Here is a 17,876-nt window from a genome sequence, read left to right as displayed (position 1 = left end):
GAAGGAAAAACATAGTGAAGATGACAGAGATTAAAGTTCTCCATTGCTACAACAGATTTCTGTAATTTGGAGTCAATAGATGATATTTATCAGATCAGTGTAGATGTCATGCCAAACTCATTAACTATGATCTGTCTGCTGAGAACACCCTCATGGACGTGATAAGCTATTTGGCAATTCTTCATTTTAGAAAAAAAATTCATTAACGCAAGTAATTTGGTGTTGTCAAAGTCATTGTGTTAAGCTGAGATGGAAACCATATTCTGTTAGTGTTCAGATGCTGCTGGAGCCTTCTGTAATACCCAAGCAATATTAGTTACAAGACTCCAAACTCTCTCCTAATGAATGTTTATAATTGCTTGTCTATCAGCATTTGTTACATGTGCAGTAAGAGTTCTGTAAAGTCATCGTTTTGAAAAATGACATTAAAACTCTTTGAACTTTGATATAGTAATAAAGTCAATGATCACTCAAAATTACCAGAACATTTTTTATTGTACTTTGTAGCATTTCAAACATTGTGCAATGTGCATCCAGGCCAATACAGTGGGTTAAATATTGCTGAACCTCCGGCATATTTGATCACTCGTTCATAGGCCACACACTTTGCATCTTCATTGTTCAATCTTTTGAAGTATTTTAGCAAAGCTGTTGGTAGATATCATGTTGCGCTAACTTTATTTAGACAACAGATGAATTTGGTGGGCCAAAACGTGTTGGGTGTTACAGTACTGGCGGTCATGCTCAATGCCACAACATCAGAAGTCGCTGTGCTTTGAATTGATGGCGCTTTGTGTTTATTGATTGCAATAAACTTTGTGTGTGTGCACTCACATTGTTTTTTAAAATAGGAAACTGTACCCATATTTTCTAAATATATTTAAATATGTTCTAAATGTTTATTTCCAAATTGCTTTTCCCATTTTCCTGTTTTGTTTCTTGGGAAAAGGGAAATGGTTTGGATTGGTATTCCGAGGAATCCTGTTTACTGGGGTTAGTCCTCGTGTGTGTAGGCTATTAAAAGAAATGTTCCATTGATTTTTGTAACCTAGCCAGCAAAACATGTAGCTTATGCAAGGTTCACATTTAGCCTACCTGTCCTCGTGGTGATAGAAACAGCTGCACAGACAATTTTATAGGCCACATGTAACCTCCTCTGTGGTTACAGCCCATCCACTGATGATAGTAGCCCCTTCATGTAGCCATACTTTGGCTTTCCATCGCATAATGCAAAGTTTGGTAGCACCTACAGAATATTATCATTGCTTCATGTCTTGAAAATTAGCCTTTACCTTGTTTGAAAAAAAATTCAGCCAAAGATTTTTTTGCTTTAATCCCTGAGTTTGTTTAGAAAAATAATCATGATTTTGCAAACAGTTCTATAAATTGCAGTGTATTTTAAATAAAAGCAAACGAATAAAGAGAGACAATGTCTCAATTACATACAGACAGGTGAGAAATTAAAGGAAAAAACAACTCAATTGAGGGGAGATCTGGTGATTGTGAAGGCCATAGCATACGATTTACATCATTTCCATACTCGTCTATGGATAGGTACCACTGATCAGGATAGAAATGTTTAAACACAGGATAAAGGTGATCACTCAGAACAACTTTGTATTGATTTGTAGAGACTCTTCCCTCTAAGGGGACAATTAGACCAAGCCATGCCAGAAAATACCTCCCACACCACAACAGAGCCACCAGATCTCCTCACTTTAAGGGGTCAGCCGCTTTTTCCTTTAATTTGTCATCCATCTGCTAGTTGTCCAACATTGAGCACTGACAACTGTAAGTGTGGGATGTCCTGTCTTGGTCATAAATACCCAAAGTTAAGGACTCTTTATCAATGTGTTCTATCTAATGATATATCAACTCTCAAATATCAATACTGTTATCTGCCTCAAAAATCCTGTCATGAGAATTCATGTATGTAGGGGGAAAGAAGCCACATCCAATAAAAAAATAACTACAAACATGACACTTTTATTGAACTTTTTTTTCCTGAATTGGTTACAGAAACAAGAGAGTTAACTGTTTTTTTTTTCTTTCATTTTTCTAATCAGGGGAATCAAGTTCTATACATAGGCATGCTGCGTCACTGCACAGTCACAGCTGTGAAAACCAATATCACCCCTGTCAGCTGCCCTGATGGAACAGTCTGAAGGCAAGACAAATCAGGAGACGACAGGCAAAGACATGTCAAACCCAGGGAGGGTGGGTGTTCAACGGGCTGCCCAGGGGATGACAAACGTAACATATAGAAGTTTTGTGCAAAATTTCACCACAGTCTATTTGATTTTAAACACAGAGACGATATCAGTCAGAAGATTCTCTTTTTTTCCCCTCCAGTCTTCAAGCTAACAGCTAGGAAATAATTATTAGGTCCAGTTGTGATGGCATATAGTTCCTTTTCGGGGAATCATACGATGTTGGACCATTTCCCCTGACTTTAATCTCTTTGCTTCTCAAGAACCAGCTCTCTTTTGTGTTTAAGAAAGCACAGACATTAAGTGTGTCATCTGATATACACTGAAATTATGATTGCTGTCACATGACCTTTACATAAATAGAGTTAGTATTCAAAAGTACGTCTGAGAAAGGTCTTACATGTAGAAATGGTGATAAGCATGCACAGAAAGGTAGTCGACGAGTGCAAAATCTACGAAGTCACATGTTATTGTTTGTTTTTTTTGTACTCCATATTGAGTGAAAACATCACAAGAATTGAAACCTCAACCCCCCTCAGCTCTGATTGGTCTCCAGAGCTTTGTCTCCTTACTGCTGACGATCCAAAACCCAGAGGACAGTTCTTCCTGGGCTATGGCGCACAGATCTGGAGACGTAGCCTGTGTATGACCAGGGTTTGCCCAAACAGAGCCTGACGTAGCAGGACAAACTCTCTTTGGGCATGGAGCTGCCCTGTCAATACCAGTCCTATTTTAGAATAGCCAGTGGGTAAGACATAAACATACAGCAGCAGTCAAGGTTTGACCCTCAGTCTTTTCTTAGTTGAGCGTTGCTGCAAGACCAGGTGTCACCACCATGACTATTGGTGGGCTTGAAGTTAGTTTATTCAGCCCTCTCTGATCTGCTTTTCGTGATTATCCCTAAAAGCATCACAGAATAAGTCAATGTTTACTGCATGAAGTGCCAAAAAATTATTCACAGCCATTGTCATTTTTCTGGAAAAATAAAAAACAAGTGTGTTTGTATCCCCATAACTGTTGTTGTGAGTGGATCACTGTCTTGACTGATTATTATGCTCCTTGACTATTAATCAAACAAAAATAAAAGCATATCTAGTGTTGGCAAAACATTTTCAAAATGCTAGTTAAAAAAAAGACACCAGCAAGAGAAAAAAGGAAACGTAATGAAGCAGCAAGCAAATGTATGAACACAAAGCAAACCAGTTAAAAAAAAAGAATAATAAATCTGATAAAAAACAGTTTGCAGTAGTCACTGCTCCAGTGGGTCATATGACACTGGTGTCTAAACTCAGCCTACAGTTAAAAAAAAGTAATCAAGCAAGCAAAGCTTTACAGCACTACTATGTACACAGCTTCTCGGGTGAAAGAGAGAGCCGGTGTCATGATGAAGGGAAAGGGCGTGAAACAGAGACTCCAGTGAAACAAGACTCCCTCTTGGCACAGAGAAATCAGCTCGCCGACCACAGAGAGACGGGAGGAGGGTGAAGAGGAGGAGGGAGAGACGCTTCACCAGATAAAGAAGACAACCACACAGAGCGGAGCAGCGCGGCTGCTCCCCCCCCAAATCATGCACAAACACACAGATGGACCAGGGAGCCATTTTCTCACACAGATCGGAGGCTGACTGAAGGAAGTCACAGAGATTTTACTTTGCATAGACTCCCCTTGGACCTTCTTTTGCTATCTCCTTTCTCCACCCTCCTCCTCCTCCTCCTTCTCCTCCTCCTCCTCCATTCCTCTGCATGAGCTTATGTTTGATCTCCCTCTTTTTACCTTGCTCTGTAAATGCGATCTTTCTAAGGCTCTAGGATATCTCCACACACCAGCCACCGCTCTAAATATAGTCTGCCGCTCACAGTTTGACTATTGTATCTGTATTAATGCTTGTCAGTGTTGTTTCTGCACTCCTGCGCCTCACTCGGAAGTTGTGTGGAGGAGTAATAAGAAAGAAATTTAGCACCAGAAAGCAACCTTGACTGAATTTTTCCATCAACTCCCCAACACACAGAAAATCACAACACATATGCACACTTAAACACAGATAGAGGAACAAAGAACAGGAGACCATTTCATTTCCTTGCTCCTTTTCCTGCTGATATAAAGTGACAGTTTCTCCTGGCTGGTTCAAACCGCCAGTGGCCACCGGAGATGTGGGAGAGCAAAGCAGTCTGACCTAGATTCATGGACCAGCGCCTCCCCACTGATGACTGATGACCTCCTCATCCAATCAGAATCCACTCTACTCCATCATATATCTAACAGCAGTTCATTAGCAGCTTGTAGTCCTTCTGTTCAGGTGCTCCAGGCTGCTTTTGTTGCATCTGTGGCCACAGGGACTTTGACGCTGATCACAGTTCGGGCTTCACAGCTTGTTTCACATTTTTGTGTCCATGCAGGTGAGAGGAGGATGAGGCAAAGTGAGAGAAGTTATGTGTTATATTCACAAACGGTGCAGAGAAATGCAGGCTGGAAACAGAGATTGGGAAAGAGGAGGAAGCCAGAGGGTTGGGGGTAACAGTCTGGAGAGGGAAGGCTTGTTGAGGTGACAAGAGTTGAGATGCAGGGAATACACACACACACACACATTCACTCTCTCATATCCTGCACATACACATCCACAGAGGCTGGATTCTTTTTGAGAGGGCGGTGCTCAAGCTGTACAGTTGCCCATGTGCTCTGTCTTCACCTATACTGTGGATGGATGGAGGACAGAGCCAAATGTTTCTACTTGGGCACCAACATTGTGAGGAGCAGCAGAAAATGCATCCTGACTGGCAGGATGAGAAATAGAACAGAAAGAGAAAAAAAGGGATAGATTTCACAGTTTTCAAGGATGCTTTACAGTGCTATAGTCTCAGGAGAGCAAATTAAACAAAAATAATACTGCATGTTGGTTCTTTCAAATCTGCATGTTCTTGTTTCACTTGCTGGTCATATTTCAAGCTCTTTTTTAACCCTTCTATAGAGATTTGTGTGCTAGAAGAGCTTCAGAAAACTTTAGCTCTGTCCTCCATACCCTACATTCTCTCAGTCTCACACACACACATACAGTAGTTGATTGGCACAAAGTCAGTGCTCAAGTCCCCAGTCTGTACACAGGGTGAAAGGGCCCTGTTGGCACCCATGTTTTAAGTTCATTCCAATCAGGCTGGCCCCTCATCCTGGATCCTTCCCTCCTCACCCTCTCCATCCTCTTCATTTTCTACCACACATCCTCTATCCAATCCTCTCGCTCACCACAACTGCCTCCCTGTGTAGGTTGGAGGGGCAGAGGGGACCTATCGGAGAAGAAAAGGGAAGCAAATTAAGTTTGTAATAGAAAAACCTTTTGCATACCAGTATTTATCCACACATGCATCTTTAAACACACACTTTACTGCTTGTCTACAGATTTATTCATTGTTTATAAGAACCAAAATACATCTCTGACTGCCTTTTACCTTAATATAAACCTTTCTTGGGTGATCTGGTAGATGTCTAACTGATTTTAAGGCAAACAATCGAGAAGCAGCTTTTCTCTAAGCAGCTCCATAAAGCTGGAACAAAACTCCAGATGACAAAACACCTGCTTCTACTCTTACCATCTTTAAAACTATGTTATGCTCTCCACTGCTTTTATAGAAGTCTTTTTCAGGAAATAATCTTATTTGCTCATCTAAAGTTCCACATTGGTAGGAGGATTTTGTTACCTTATCAGAGCCAGGCTAGCTGTTTTCCCCTGGTTCCAGTCTTTCTGCTAATCTAATCTAACCAGCTGATGGCGGCAACTCAATATTTACCGTAGAGACATTAGAGAGTCTTCTCATCTCTCGGCGAGAAAGTGAATAAGCATATTTCCCAAAATGTCAAACTATTCTGTTAACTCTACCGGACACACTTCAACCATTATCCACCTTACACTTGCATCTAATGCTCTTTTCTATTTAGTACTCTGTGCTGTTATCTTCTTAAACATATTTTATCCTTTTAAAATGTTGTGTGAAATGCCGTAATTCTTCTTTAATGTCTTTTTTGCCTCCTGCAACCACTTCCCTTTGAAAACGAATCATGCCAAATAATCAAATTTGGTTTGCCTTTCAAATAGATGCACACAGAACCACAAAGACAGCTCTTGCTAACTAATGATATTTTATGCAGAGCGGCTCAGGAGGAGTCTTTACATTCCCTTGGTCCGCTAAATTAGCATGACTGAAAAGTTAAGAATGGAAACTACAAAAACTTCAGCAGTTTTTAGCCTCCAGTGGTGTGTGAGGTGTTGTGTAGTTGTACAGCAGCTAAATTCATAACACAATGGCTGGAAAGCAGTTCTCCTGTGCCAGCCAGAGTGCCCATTCATCCCGCATAATGAAGGGCATGACAGTTGCATCACTCAGTGGACAGATAGCATTGCAGCCTATTACACAAACAGGAGCACATGGAGGCACCCTAACACTCTCCCATACACAGATCAATGTCAGATGAGTGACCATTCGTGACTAACCTGTCCATGCATGTCCCTACAAAAAACAGTGCACACAGGCCTGTGGACATGCACATGCAGATGCATAGTGCATACACACTCACACTTCTCCCTCATTCTTGTGCAATGGCGTACGATCTGGAACGCACAAATGTGGATGCAGTCTTGTCGGAGCGGACGAATGAGAGAGCGGCATGTAAGCGGCGTGTACCTGTGACTGGGAGGATGTACTCACCGCTCCCCCGTTCAGGATCATGGTCATTTCGGTGGGCTGGTAGACATTGCTGCGGAAAGGAGCGCTTGGCCTGGCACCGGTGTTGCTGTTGTGTTGCCCGGCACTGCCACCACTCCTCAAGCCTGGAATGGAAATGACTGAGATTACTCACTGTGACTCACTACATCTCTGTCTCTTTTGAAGAAACAAACACTGGCTGTGTAATGTTGCACCAAAGAAATTTCCTCCTGTGCTTATTCATAGCTACACATGCAGATTATTCCTGATGTTATATTACTCACTTTGGCCTACATTCCACCTACAGTCTGTCCACACATATTACACCTGTCTGCTCTAAAATATTGGATGATACTGTACCTGCAGTGTTCTCGTCGCTGTATCCGTAGCCCTGGTTCTCGACAAACTGCCTGTGAGAGAGGGGGATATCTTCGTCAAAGCTGGTCTCCCTCATCCGTGTCGAGTTCTGGGAGGTGTCAAAGTAATCCGGGGCAGTGGGCTGTGGCGGAGGTCTCAGGCAGATGTGGGCTTCAGGAATGGCATGGAAGATCAGCAGCAGCCAGCCCTGAGCTACTAAAGCGATGGCCAGTGCCGGATCATTCCAGTCTGGGGACCTCCCCAGCCAGGCATTGCCATACAGATAGAAGCCCACCCAGGCCACCCACAGCAGCAGTGACAGCAGACAGGTCACCAGCAGCCAGACAGCATTGCAGCGCCACTGAGGTGTCTTCCCACACAGAGCCAGGGAGGCAGCAGTCAGCGCAGCTAGTAGGAGGGCTAGCACGTAGCTGCAGGCTAGTGAGAAGTCCAGAGGCAGGTACTGACAGGCAGCTCGTCCCTCCCTCAGCACCGTCAGAAGTAGCCATTCGGCAGCAATGATGCCCTGCACAGCACTCAAACCCAGCGCCAGGCCTGTTAGGGCACAGCCACCAGGGCTCCGGCGCTCCCGGCCCAGCCTGCGTAAACGGACACCCTGCACCAGCAAGCAGGAGAAGCAAACAGCAAAAAGGAGACCCCACAAGGCCCTGCGGAGCAGACATAATGACTCATCCTGCTCAATCAGGTAAGCAAAGCTCAGGCCAAACAAACCAAGGATGCCCAGGAGAAGCAGGAGGATGGGTCCAACGCCACTACGCTTCTCAGCCTCACTAATGTGGTGTAAGCGGCACAGCAGGACTAAGGCTAACAAGAGGGCAGCCAGCACCCCACCAGCAGCCACTGACTCAACAGCCACACCCCATATGGAGTCCAGGTCACAGAGGAGGGTGTAGGGACGCACAAGGCCCCAGCCACAGCCTCTTGGGAGAGCCTCAGAGTCATCCGAGTCTTGACTGTTGGCACGATGGGTAACAGTCAGCAGCAGCAGGAGGAGGACTGGGTGGAACGCCATCTCTGAGAAAATCAACAAAAAGAGAATAAGGTCAAAGAGGGAATATGGATAAAGTAAAAGGAGTTTAGAGAAAGGGAAAAGAGAAAGAATGAAAAATGAGCCATTCTGGTCATAAATATTTGGAAAGCAACAAAGCTGAGCAGTCAGTTATTCATTCAGCAATGATCTGCCTGTGAGTGACAATACAGACAATCAGCCACTGCTGTGTTTTAGAGAGGAAACAAAGGACAGTAGTTCACGCAGGGTGAATGACTGAAGCCTTTCCAAACACAAAACACGTACACATGCATCCTGTTTCACCAATACTAAGAGCCCTGCTTATTTTTGAACCTTTTAAAGGCTTTGAAGGTTTCATTTTGCAAAGCCCCTCAATTAAACAACACACCAACAAATCCTGAAAAGCCCAGAGAAGCAGCCTCCAGTTAATTCACAAAGACATAAGGTCAGAATCAGAGCACCTTTTTCTGCTGAGAGCTCAGAGGTGTATGATATGTCCAGTCTTGTCCAGTGAACCAGCTGCTGGAGTACTGACAGTAGAGCTGCAGCATCATGCATATTTTAATGTAAAAACAAAGATACAGGGAAGGGAACTAGTGCGTACAAGCAGTCCGACATATTATCAGGCATCTAAGGGCATCTAGAAAGGCGTGAGCCAATGCATAATACACTGCATGAAAATACACAGTGCCTGGAGCACAAGCACAAACACTCGTACTTTGGAGAGAAGCGTCCCAGTGAAAAAAACACTGTGTGAAATCAATGCTGTCTAAGTCTACCTTCTCCTTTATTCATCACAACTGTCAGACAGGCGCGCGCACACACACACACACACACACACACACACACACACACACACACACACAAACACACACACACACACACACACACACACACACACACACACACACACACACAAATACACATTCTTCCATTCCATTGTGGTCTTTGCTGGGATAATCAGTGCTGTCGTTTCACCTGACAAGCTTTGTGTTTTATGGGAGGTTGATCTGTATTTAAAGCCACCACAAAACCAAACACACACACACACACGCACACACACACGCACACACACACACACAAACACATTTTCTTGCCAGGTTACTGTCAACTGTCTGTCCGCTACATCACTAAGCTTTCAGAAATTCTTTCCAAGCTAGCTCATACATTAGTGTTTTAAACAATCTGCTTCCATAGAGCGCACACACACACACTCTTCTCTCTCCCCTCTCTTTTTGTGCCTGAAGCCGCACTTTGGATTGTTTATTTCAGAGGACTGTCAGACTCACTGTAGTTTTGACATTAAAAAATCTCCCGGAGTCCACAAATAGACTGTGCCACAATATTTACATACCAAATAAAGGACACTGGATATCCTCAGCTTCAAATTCTCTCTACATATGCCAGTAAATAAGAGAGGGATGTACATGGCCGGGCCATCAGGGAAAAGAGCTAGGTTTAGATACACACAAGCCAGGACCACAGGTCACACACAGTCCTTCCAGCAAGCAGCTTAAATGGGGCAGACGGTGAGAGAGAGAGAGATAGAGCAAGGCCTATGCAGCCACTAGATACAATGATTTTTTTATCACAAGGTAAATAGGAACAAAGGTGGGAGGAGGAGAGGAAGTAAGGAAGATTTGCAGCAAATTTATTTAGACTAGACTTGTTTATAATTGTATGATTTGTCTTCTTGATTCAAATGACCTTTTCAAGAAGGTACAGTATTTTAGGATAAATGGTGCATGCACTTTTGTAAAAGAATGGGTCATGAAAATGTGAACAAAAACATTATTAATCTAACATTAATAAGGGACTGAGCTCATTTTGAATAATTGTTTTATACACACAAAAAACACATACTCGCATGTACACACAGATCCTGACCTGCATTGTTGGTCCGTCCATTTGTTTACAGGCTTTTGATGTGTCTTTTCCTCATGTCCATTTTTAAAATATATTTTAAGGCAGCAGTTGTTTACAACTTGTGAACATTCATTATTTATTTCTGTGAGACCAGAGGGCAAAGCACTTAAAAATGTATGTGTGCATATAGATGTGTGGTTTGTGCATATTCATTGTTTAGAGCCCTTTCATGTATCCTTCAGAGATTTACACCCTCTAAAATTCCTCTTTCATGCCTCCTCATTACTAAAATTCTTTGCTTCCTTGTATCCTGCCATAATTTCAGCCTCGCTCTTGTTCTGTTTCCTGTCGTCTCCTTCTCTCGTTGTAGCAGCAGCCCACAGCCGCCGGTTATTATTGGTCTACATTAACATCAATCAGTGCTTATTGAGGGATGAGTCACCAGAACAAAAAACAAAACACAGTGATGGATCTGCACACGCACACACACACACACACACACACACACACACACACACACACACACACACACACACAAAACCAATATGCATGCCAGCACAAGTGGCACAAAAACAGATACACACATACTCCTAATAAACTCCAAGCATCATATTGTTTTTCAAGTGAGTCCCTGATAACCATGGTTACACCCCGTCTCTAAATGACAGGAATAAAACAAAAGGGAAAGCAGACAAAGAGGGCTCACTCATCCACAACAAGCCTAGCAGACTGCTCCTCCTCTGTCTTTTTTAGGGACTTTTCTTTTTGTCTTTCTTCACCGCCTGCTTTGTCACTTTGTTATTGTGGAGCTTGTAAAACCACACAGTCAACAGACAGAATGACTGCAACTCATGTTCTGCACACTAGTGATCACTTCTTCACTCACTCACCCTCTCATCCATACCACCCCCTCTTGCACAGATGGTTGCTCTGGCTGCTTTTTGAGTGTGACTTGGCAGGCTGGTGAACTGAAAGCTGATGGACGCGCACAGAGAGCTGCCAGTGGCAAAACTCTCACACACACACACATAGTCACAGAATCACATGTACGCAGTGAGCCAGACATGCATTTGCAAAATCACAAATGCTCACGCGCGATGCACAGAACATAGCACACACCTACAGCACACATGCCACACACTTTGATCGCCTCTACTCACTAATATGAGTCGTGTCAAAATAGAGAGAGAGAGCCCTTGGCCTTGAGCTTTGTGCTGCACACAGGATGCTGCCGTCGTCTCATCCTCCACTCCCCCTCCCCTCTCTCTGTCTTTCTAGACATGTTTCTCTTTCTGTCATTCCCGCTCCATGCAGCCATTTCTGTCCTCCCCTCCATTTCAAATCCTCTATTATTTCAGATTTCAATGGCACCACTCCTTCAGAGCAGCCAGAGCCATCTCATCCCACTGCTACATTTGAAGATGTGCTGTGAAAGATGCACCTCACACCCTCCTCTCCCCATATTTTCTCCCTGTTTTCACCCCCACCATTTTGACTTCTTCCCTCCTTGTGCCCCTTCCTGCTCTCCTCTCCTCTCCTCTCCTCTCCTCTCCTCTCCTCTCCTCTCCTCTCCTCTCCTCTCTCACCCCCACCTCCTTCCTTTCCATCCCTTTGCCCATATTCTTGCTGGGTATCTTATGTAATGGGGGAAGGATCCAGCTCCTGCCAGTTCTGCTGCATGGCTGCTGTTTCTCAGGCATCATCTTCCTCAGTGCCAAACAGCCTGCTGGCACTCAGAGGTCCATCTTTGTATTCTGCACATAGCAGGGTTGCATGCATTCATGCTGCACGTGTTACTTACACACACACACACACAGACACACATATATAAAAAATTTAAAATAGGCTGGCACTGTGCCCATGTGTGCTGGGTCTATTTGCATGTAAATGTAACATTCTGTTTGGTGGCATGTACTATGCACGTGTGTGACGGCACCATTCTCACACAAAGCTGAATCTGGCAAGTATGCAGCATGCATTCCTTATAGTGCTGCTGTTGCTGCTGCTGTTGCTGTTAACACACAACAGGAATACAAGCGTGAGAGTGCACATATGCAGCACTGCAGTCATTCAAATCTGCTCCCGGCTGGATAGGCAGCAATGGTGAAATTCAGGGAGCAGTCCTGTACAATTACCACCTCATATAATTATCAGACATAGCACACAATGAGATGCTGTCTAATTACCATGGTGATAATTGGGAGGATTATCACATTTTGAAGACTTACTACAATTCTCCTTTTTTTCCTCTCCTACTGTTTTACTCAGACTACTGGGACAATCATTGAGAAAATGTGCATCTGTGAGTCTCTGTGAGTGCGTAGATGGTGTCTATGTGTCTGGCAACACATAGATCCAGCTGTTGAGGTGAGCAGGTCATTTGCAGGATTTATGATGGGTTCTGCTCACTAATGACGTCTTATCCACAGTCTACTCGAACACCACCAGACCTTTCCTTTCCTGACAGTTCATAAATGAACATCTTACATCAGTAGCTGGGCTTACGTAATGCCTTAGATAGCAGTCATGTTAAATTAACCCAAGCTGTCTGGATATCTTGGCTCACTGAATGAGGATTTATACTGAATCAGAAACACATCTGTGTTCTAAATATGCTTGTACACTTTCAACCTTTCTCAACGTTCTCTAGTATCTTGAGTGAGAACAATTGAACTGGCTTCCACAGTTTGAAACTGATCTGAAACAATGTCCAGGAAAAAAAAGGAGAGAAGTCACAATGGTAATGAGTACCAATAAGGACCAGACTTTCTTAACTAAAGACTTCTCTAATATTTGTTTCTCTTTGAACAAACCTCCTTTATATTTACATTTCTGACACTTAGCTGGTAACCAGAACAGACAGGATGTGTCTTTAATACTTAAGGATACTTTGATAGGACACATGGTTGTTGTAAGCCATGAACTTGTGACATTGCAGAGACACAGCCTCTCTAACAGTACATTCAACTGGAATCAGAGACCTCATATGCAGAAAAGTGCAAAGGTACAGCCAATTTACATGAGATATCTATAGTTTTGAAAAATATATATCTGGTCCAGGTTGACTGAAATAAACTGACATGACTTCATAGCTAAACAGCAGCACACACAGTGGACCATTTATGTTTTCTATAGTTTTATAGTTTGAACACATATCCAGTAACTTTGATACCATGTATGCCATCATTTTTAATGTTCTGAATATATGTTAATTGTAGCAGTCTACCCCAGTCCATTTGTGATTGTGATTTTGCTGTCGGAATGATGTGATTTCAAGCATTCATGTTTTTTCTTGAACAAATTCAAAAGAATGCATTAGGGTCACCATTGGAAACTCATCCATTTCATATCCACATCCACAACATGCACAATAACCATAAAGTGCATTGTATTATTGTATCTCTGCCTCCGATCTCTACACATCTCTAAACCTCTAGAGTGATGCGACAAATCTCAGAGACAGATAAAAGGATGAGAGTAAAGGAAGGGGATGAAAGAGATATACAGTAAATGTCAAGGTATGACTTATGGCTGTGCTCAAACACTTAAAGAGTTGGTGAGGAAGTTTTGGGGGAACAATACAGTGAGAAAAAATGTGCGGAGAGTGAAGGGTGACACTGAAAAAGGGTATCCCATTCACTGCATCAGCCCAGTCAGCATTAAGAAAATGACAGTGGAAGTATTTTCCCCTGCCTCTTTAGACATCTCTGGCCATCCTAATTAGGCCTCATTACCATGTGACTAGGCTCACAGCAAGACCATATGCTAATTGACTTGGCAATTAACAGTGCCAATGTTTAATCTCAACCCTCACACCTCCCTCCACTCCCCATTTTTCCTTCCCTCCTCCTCTTTCTACATAAACAACTGATTGTCAGATATGAAAACATCCCAAACCCCAAAAATGCACCCTGAAACCAGAGCAACAGACCTCCGATGTCACATGTTCTGCTTTTATGTGACATCAATAAGTATGTTACATTATGGATAATTGATGGGATCTAAGGTGGGATGAATGGGGGTTGATCACAGGAGCCTGGAGAGATCAGATACAGTTAGCGAGTGTGATAGTGATCAGAGGGGTTGTGTGAGCAGCAGAGGCAGGAAACAGCCGGATGTGCAGAGGAAGAATTGGAGCGAGCCATGTGCCTGAAGCGTGTATGTGTGTGTATGTGTATGTGTGTGTGTTTAAGGAGAGGGGTGTGTGCATGAACGTAAATGAACATATAAAAGAAGCAGGGAAGTTCCTGTGTATGTGGGCTCGCACTCCTCACTGTGTCATGCGTACAGAAAGAGGCCACACATAGGCACATGCACACACACACACACACACACACACACACATACATACACATACATACACATACACACACACACACACACACAGACAAACACACACACACATTCATACAAACAAGGTACATATGGCATCAGCCCCTAGGAGATACTGTAGCATCCTCTTTTCCCAAGAGGAAGCTAACTAACTCATGAAAGCACAGCCTTAAAAATAAACAGCTACACTCTGCTGAATATTGATTAATGATGGAATACTGAACACTCCAAAATAGGCCTGGGAGTTTTCTGAGTACACAAATACTGCTCCGACAGTGACTTGAGGCTCGGGTATCAGCTATCTATTGACCAAAAGTAAGTCAATCCACACATTGACATCCATTTCTATACAAATGTCCTTGTATAGATTGGACTCAAGAGGGTATTTAAGTGCAATTTCTTGCTGAGTTTAAACAACCATCCTGGGCCCTGCTTCTTGTTATAAGGCCAGCGTGGGAGGGACCCTTGGTTTTAGCTGACCTAAGGAGCAGCTTAATGCAAACATACATTTAGAGAATGCTCTTTTTCTTTTTCTTGTTCAGCAGACCCCCTCCCTGAACAATGGCCACATGGGAGGGTCCCTGGGGGATTCCAGAAAAGAGTGTTTGTTTGAGGGACCAGCAATAAGACTATTGTTACAGAGGTGTGTGTGTGTGTGTGTGTGTGTGTGTGTGTGTGTGTGTGTGTGTGTGTGTGTGTGTGTGTGTGTGTGTGTGTGTGTGTGTGTGTGTGTGTGTGTGTGTGTGTGTGTGAGAGAGAGAGAGAGAGAGAGAGAGAGAGAGAGAGAGAGAGAGATATCCAAAAATAAAGAATGACATCTAACCTCTAAACTAAAGAAAGGAGGAGTGATTGGAACTCCTAAAATATCCCTCTGTATTGTGTAGTGAAAAATAAAGGCGCAGCTAAGAGACCACCGTTTTCATCCTCGTGAGAAAAATGTGCCACAATCAGTCAGTCATTAGATTTCACACATGTCAAAGCTCTCCAAAGACCTGCCTTTGGTTAAGCTTAACATGGTTTTGTCAATTGCCCTTGAGGTCAAGTCCATTTGTACCAAGCCCTGTGCGTAATTGTACATTTCTGCAACATGTCTACAACACAGTGTGCCCTTTCTGCCTCATACACCTTTACATTTGGTGCATCGACATCGCCTTTCTCCCAGGGCTGCTGTCAGTGATGCAACTTCCACCTCATTGGTGATAAGCACCAAAGCAGCCTTGTTACAACACAAGCAGAAGCGATGTATTCAAAATAACCGAGGTGCTCTGTTGGTTATTCAGCCAAGACAGTCCTATACCCACTGAACATATCACACTCCCCTACCGACCCCCATTCTTTATAATCGATGCCCTACATGGGCTACATGGTGAGCAGCACGTACCTTAATCGATGTAAACAAATCCAATGGAGAACGAAGGCAGATGCACAGTAGTCAAGTGTGATGGGAGACAGGACAAAAAATGTCACATTTCGGAAAGAGCTCCGCTCGCTTTATTTGCGTACTCTTTCTCCATCCACATGGACCTAAGCGCGATCAGCCCAGATGATCCAGCTCCGGCTCTCACGCCAGAGGAACCCGGTTATTCAGCCCGTGTCCGTTGTCCTCAGTTGCAGAATGGGCATGAATGCCGGCCCTGACAAGTCCAAAGGGAAAAGACGAAACGCGCCGGGGTGTCAGGATTGAATTGTTGTAGATATATATATTTGCCACTAAATCCTTTGTTTAGTGGTGCGCACCTTTTACTTCCACTGAACACCAATAAGGGAGCATTCGCCAAAAATAAACAAAACGCACAACGTCTCGTAATCCTGATGCGCAGAAACGGTGCAGAAACGGTGCCCCAAAACCAACCGGATCCTCCTCTCCTGCTACAGCGCTGATTATGCCGCTGAATGAATGGGTTGACGCTCACTGCTCCCCGCTGCACATCTCTCGACTGAATGCATCACAAAACTGCGCTCCGCATAACGTGCGTAATGATAATCCCTGTCTGCACACACACACACGCACACACAGAGAGAGAGAGAAAGTGACAGCTCCCCAGAGCCGACACAGTCCCCTCTGATTCCACTCTCCCCTTCCTCTCTTTAACGAAACCTGGTTAAACTCACTGATAAATTAATTGACGCCTACCAGACAGAACTACCTTATTAAATCGTTTCTAGACTCGTAGCCTCTCTCTCTCTCTCTCTCTCTCTCTCTCTCTCTCTATCTCCCTCTGTCTCTCTCTCTCTCTCTATCTATCTCTCTCTCTCACACACACACACAAACACACACTTCTAAATCTACTGTTGTAAATGTCACTGTCAGACTCTATTTGGACTCCACTCCAGCTTAGTTCCAGTTTGCAGTACTGTTTTCCCCCTCGTTGATTGCGCTAAAGTGATAGAAAATGTGCCATGAGACACCAGAGTGCCAAGTTAAACTATCAACAACCAATTTCCGGTTACATATTTCAGAGTAAAGTTCTTCACTTGTTCACCGATATAGAATTCACATCTTCTCATTGTAAATTACTAATCTGTTTTATTCCAATCGACAAGTTGAATAAATTGAATAGTACTGTATTTTTAACCAATTGTCTCTTATTCCCCCATTCATACACTCACACTCACAAACCCAACAGCAATGTGCTACCATTGCAAGGCACTGCAATGTTGTGCTTAAGACATGTGCACAAAAATAACCAGGGATTAAAGCACTAACCCTGTGGTCAATGGATAACCCGCTCTACCTATTGTGCCACAACAGCAACAGAACTATTGAGTGTGCTGCCATGTTATTATTTCACTTTGAAGACTAGTTTTAGAATAGTACATTTTCAAATACATGCCTCTCTTCTTCATTATCACCAAAAATACTTATGTGCACAAGTAATGGCACATTTTGTCGCTCTTAAAAATAGGTGTGGATCTTGTGAAGCAGCTGAAAAGAAAGTTTCTGTAGCATCATTGGCTACAAAGTGACTCTATTATATTGAAAGTAATCAACCCGCTTTTCCTGGTTTACTGGTTATATCAGGCTACTTGACAGAGCCGCTGTGATGCTTGTTATTTCTCCCATCGGTCACATGCTTGTCGCCTCAGCTGCTCCAGTCTATCTACCAGGGACGCTTTCAATGGTGGAGCCCCCACTACCCCAAACCTCACCCCACCCCTACTTCTACCCAGACTCCCAACCTCTCTGTGGCCCAGTGCAGCACCATAAAGCTCTCTGGCTCCACTGGCTCCACTGGCTCTGGCCCAGTGGATTAGGAAAGCCGGTGAAAGTGATTTGTGGCAACAAAATCGCAATTTACACTGGCTCCCAAAACTGTTAGCAGGAGTGGATCAAGGCAACCATGACACCTCAGACCAGGTAACTATATAAAGCCAGACTGGTATTAAATA

At 43.5% G+C, this 17,876-nt stretch overlaps 1 protein-coding gene across 1 annotated transcript; it reads right to left on the bottom strand.

Moving 5' to 3' along the window:
- Positions 1-1,946: 1,946 nt before the first annotated feature.
- gprc5ba (G protein-coupled receptor, class C, group 5, member Ba) lies at positions 1,947-16,185 on the bottom strand. The gene is made up of 4 exons (XM_053338782.1): positions 15,868-16,185; positions 7,262-8,293; positions 6,905-7,026; positions 1,947-5,488 (listed from the first exon to the last, which is right to left on the bottom strand). Exons 2-4 carry the CDS (start codon positions 8,289-8,291, stop codon positions 5,444-5,446), a joined length of 1,197 nt encoding a protein of 398 aa, XP_053194757.1. The 5' UTR covers positions 8,292-8,293; positions 15,868-16,185; the 3' UTR covers positions 1,947-5,443.
- Positions 16,186-17,876: the final 1,691 nt, after the last annotated feature.

Source organism: Scomber japonicus, chromosome 18 (assembly GCF_027409825.1).
Source record: "Scomber japonicus isolate fScoJap1 chromosome 18, fScoJap1.pri, whole genome shotgun sequence".
NCBI classification, from domain to species: domain Eukaryota; kingdom Metazoa; phylum Chordata; class Actinopteri; order Scombriformes; family Scombridae; genus Scomber; species Scomber japonicus.
Note: the sequence above shows the minus strand (reverse complement) of the source record. Positions and strands in the feature narration are given on the sequence as shown.